Below are 4,246 nucleotides of genomic sequence, written 5' to 3'. Positions count from 1 at the left end.
CCCCCCCCCCCGTGTAAATAACTCAAGGTCTTGCACGCATGTACACTTGTGTAATAACATATTGGTATGCATGTGTACGCTCACAAATACAGGCGTGCGTATGTTTTTTTTAATTATTTATTAAAGATGTCTGCCTCCTCCCCGCTGTGCGTATATTAACATGTATATGGGAAGAGGCAAACTCAGTCTTCCTATTTCCGAATGAAATGAGTGCCCTCTAGTGGCCGGGAAGAGCATTATCCATGGCTCCAACTTTTATTTCAAGATTCTAGCGACTAGGGAAGAAAGACATTTTCTGGACATTGTTGTTTGGCCGACACGTGGTATTCATTTTCTTTTCTTATTAAAAATGTTATATTTCTCCATGTTATTAAAAACAATGATAAATATTCCCTGTTTGTTTTTTTTATATGAAATAAAGCTACGGAGACTCTGAATTGAGTGAGGTCTCTCCAAAACTGAGGTGTTGCTGAGGAACTCATGAAAAGGATTACTTGGACTCGCCAGTGCATGACGGCCTCTTGTTTGTATTCATGGGAACAAACCCCTAGGGTTTCAGTCAAAAAGCTGCATCACTTCCTCTAAACTGGAAGACTACAATAATATTTCTAGAGACCTTGAAGGCTGTTTAGATAGTCCATCCGATCTCCTTATTTTATGAATAAGAATGCAGAGACTGTTATAGAGGAGGTGACCTGAAAAAGGCCACACAAGGAACTCTTCTTATTCCTGACATTAGAATCTGTTCTCCTGATTCCTTCAGTACTGCTCTTTCCAAAGGTCAGTCACCAGATCAAGAGCCAGCAGGGATGTGTGGCAGGAAGTGAGGGCCTCTCGAGTCACCCAAAGCCCGTATTGACATGGCCATGATCTGCAGTATACAACTGTGGAGGATGCCTGGTCGCTAAACACTCCAGAGAAGGTACGGGTGACTAATTGCGTGTGTGGGCAGGACATGGGATGCTGTCGACAAGAGGTTCTGGAAAGTCTGCCTTCTTACACTGCTACCAACAAGAGGTTCCAGAAAGTCTGCCTTCTTACACCAAAGACCTGATTTGCTTCTGCCCAGTTAGCTTCCTTAGGTACGTCATGTCTGATCCTTCTGGTTGGTTCATGTCTAGGTAGTATCCAGGGTGAGTGACTTTAGCTCCAAATATTAGCATTCCTCAACCTCATTCTAGACAGAAAGGCAGACACTCACCTGCCCGCCTTAAACTGGAGAACTTCCCAGTGGGCATGTTTACCTATGGGAAAGTCAGGAGAGGGGTAGCACCTGGCAGCTTTGAGGATCAAAAACGCGAACAATGGAAGAAAAGGATAGAATTTTCCAGGCAGGGTGAGCCCCAACAATAACAATAACAACTGTCTCCCATGCAGATGAGAAAACAAAGATAGTACCAAGCTATGGGCATCAGAATGCCCCCAGAAGAACATCTTTCCACAGCTCCTATAATCTCTCTCAGAAATCAGGTTTCAATCAGTGTTACAATGAAGGGGTCACAAAGAAGAAGGCCAAGATAATTAGATGGCGAATGTTGTTTGGAAAACTCAGGACAAAACTTCCAAAATCATTCTCTCCTAAGGAGGCTCTTGTTCATCTTATCTCATAAGAAGTCATTCCTTCATCACCAACCTCAGTCCCACCGTCTATAAAGTAAGGGATAAGGGCTTCACCTGTGAGTCCCAAGACAACCTTCCAGGTCCCACAGTCAAATAATAGTGCTCTCCCCCAAACTAATACTTTAAAATCGTCTCTTCAGTGTTTTTATAGCACCATGTTCCTTCACACCTTCTTTTCAATAAATAAGAGGAAAATTAAAACCCAGGATGAGGGGAAATATTCCACAGAGAGTCACGGGGTTCACTGGCCCTACATACTAGAAGAGTAATTTACTATAAACTCCACCCTCTTCTTCTGCCAAGATTCTAAAAGGAAATGCTATTGCCACTTGGAATGAGATGTTGCCTCATTGTGCCAAATCATTCTGAGGTCCTGCCCACTAAATATCTCTAGCTTCTCCTGGGCACTGTGGCAACCTTCCCTACCGCTACTACTCACGGCCTCGGGGAGCCGCAGCAACCCTCGGTGTGAAGCAAAAGAGTCACCGCCAAGAATATGGGGGTGAGGCCTCTTACCCTTGAATTACATTAGCTTCGCTGGATTTCAGAACCGATTGGGCAAATTAACGTGAGACAAGTTCGTAGCAAGGCGGTCCTTTCTGTCGCCTGTCATTGTCATTTCTTCAGGCTGTGCTGGCCCACCTCATCCCCGCCTTCCCCTTACACTTCAGCCCTCGGAGCTGGCGACTGAAGCATTCTCTGTCCGTTTGTCACCCACTCTCCCCCATTTGTACCTGGCATAATATCCTGCAGGATTCCGTAGGCAGAAGAAGCACCAAGCCGTACAACCAAAGGTCAGGGGCCATTGTCTTCCACACACCCGATATCCTCGCCTCTGTGAAAAATAGACAAGACATCTTCAACGTGAAGCTTTTATAGCACTGTGCCCCTGAAGGGGCAATGCTCATAGGAGACCTGACTCTGTCTTCAGTGCTGCCCAAGCAGCTGGCTCTCTGGCCCGCAGCGGCGGCCCTGTGTCCCACCACAGTCTTTACCAGGAGGGTGCCCTGGGAGCACCGGCCCCTCTCGCTCGCTGTCTTTGATTTGCATGGCACGCCTCACTTAGGAATCCCTCTAAGCAAAGCTGCTTGATGGATTTCACCTGCCCTACTGGCTCTAACAAATGACAGCCTGTGTTTAGGCAATGGAAATGTCAGTTTACTCCCTGGGTTAGAACAGGGCTGGGAACTGTGTAGGAGGCTACAGAAGATAAACAGGGATTCTTGTGGAGAACCATGGCCTAGAAATACCTTTGAAGGATAAGGGATAGGCTTATCCTATCAGCTCCTCAACCCAAGAAGTGTGTCTCTCTACATAAACAGGAATTTCTGGAATTGAAGTGTTCTTGTTCCGTTTAACAAAAATTAAGACAAAACTAAAGCAATTGCTTACCATCTCCAACATGTTGGCATGTTATAGGCATGCAATATACTCAGAAATACACCCAACAGAGGAAGAAAATGGATGAAGAGGGCAGGAAGAAAGGAAAGAAAGAGAGGAAAGAAAGAAGGAAATGTGGGGGACTATCTGACAAAATGCATAAGGGACACAAAGGATTGAATAGAACCCGCTGGCAAGGGATTCACCTGAGAATATTAACATTAACTCTTACTATTTTCATCCTGAGTGAGATAGTAACTGAAAGATAGTAGATGTCTACACTCCCAGAAAAAGGATTTGCATAATCAGAATTCTCTGTATGCATGAATAGAGCCTCAAGTACAAATCCATTATTATGCATAATTAATACGTGCCCATACACATTTTTTTAAAAATAAAATTCAATGTGTACCCAAGGGCATGTGCCCCTCCCACCACGACAGATAGTTGGTAGATAGGTAAATGGTAGGTGGATAGATAGGCAGATGGGCATTAGATAAGTAGTGGCGTTGGTGCTTTTATTCCTTTGCTCTTTAATTCTTCTGGGGCCACCCAGCTCCCAAATAAATCCACATGGAGTCTTACTGCTACTTATAAATGCCCAGCCTTAACTTGGCTTCTTTCTAGTCAGATTTTCTTAACTTAAATTATCCCAACTGTCTTATGCCTCTGGGCTTTTACCTTTCTCTATTTCTGGATATCTTTTCTTTCCTTCTTACTCCATGGCTGGCTATGTCACTGTGTGGCTGGGCCCTTCCTTTCTCACTCCTCTATCCTTTCTTCCTAGATTTCTCTTTTTATTCTCTGCCTGCCGGCCCTGCCTATGCTTTCTCTTGCCTTGCTATTGGCCATTCAGCTCTGTATTAGACCAAGTAGGTGTTTTAGATAGACAAAGTAACACAGCTTCTCAGAATTAGGCAAATGCAACATAAACAAATGCAGCACATCTTTGCATCATTAAAGCAAATGTTCCACAGCATAAACAAATATAACACATCTTAAACTAATATTCTACCACAAAATAGATGATAGACAGATGGACACGCAGATGATAGATTGATAGATGATAGATAGATAGATAGATAGATAGATAGATAGATAGACAGACAGAAGATAGATGGTAGGTAGATAGATAGATGATACATACATAGATGATAGATAGATGGATGGTAGATAGATAGATAGATAGATAGATAGATAGATAGATAGCAGGTAGTTAGATAGATAGATGATACATACATAGATG

The 4,246-nt window shown here is 43.5% G+C and overlaps 1 protein-coding gene across 3 annotated transcripts in view; it reads right to left on the bottom strand.

The window, feature by feature from the left end:
• LOC126486852 (adhesion G-protein coupled receptor F2) overlaps positions 1–4,246 on the bottom strand; it is a 39,632-nt gene that overhangs the window by 23,429 nt on the left and 11,957 nt on the right. For 2 of the 3 annotated variants that reach the window (XM_050119354.1, XM_050119356.1), the window contains exon 1: positions 2,355–2,738. In XM_050119354.1, the coding sequence (XP_049975311.1) occupies positions 2,355–2,528 (174 nt within the window). In that variant the 5' untranslated portion in view covers positions 2,529–2,738. Of the gene's footprint in view, positions 1–2,354; positions 2,739–4,246 lie in introns of those variants that run through there. The other variant, XM_050119355.1, reaches the window with a different exon arrangement.

The sequence above is a fragment of the Alexandromys fortis genome, unplaced genomic scaffold (assembly GCF_014885135.2).
Source record: "Alexandromys fortis isolate MF-2015 unplaced genomic scaffold, M_Fortis_MF-2015_v1.1 scaffold_145, whole genome shotgun sequence".
In the NCBI taxonomy this organism is placed as follows: Eukaryota; Metazoa; Chordata; class Mammalia; order Rodentia; family Cricetidae; genus Alexandromys; species Alexandromys fortis.
Note: the sequence above shows the minus strand (reverse complement) of the source record. Positions and strands in the feature narration are given on the sequence as shown.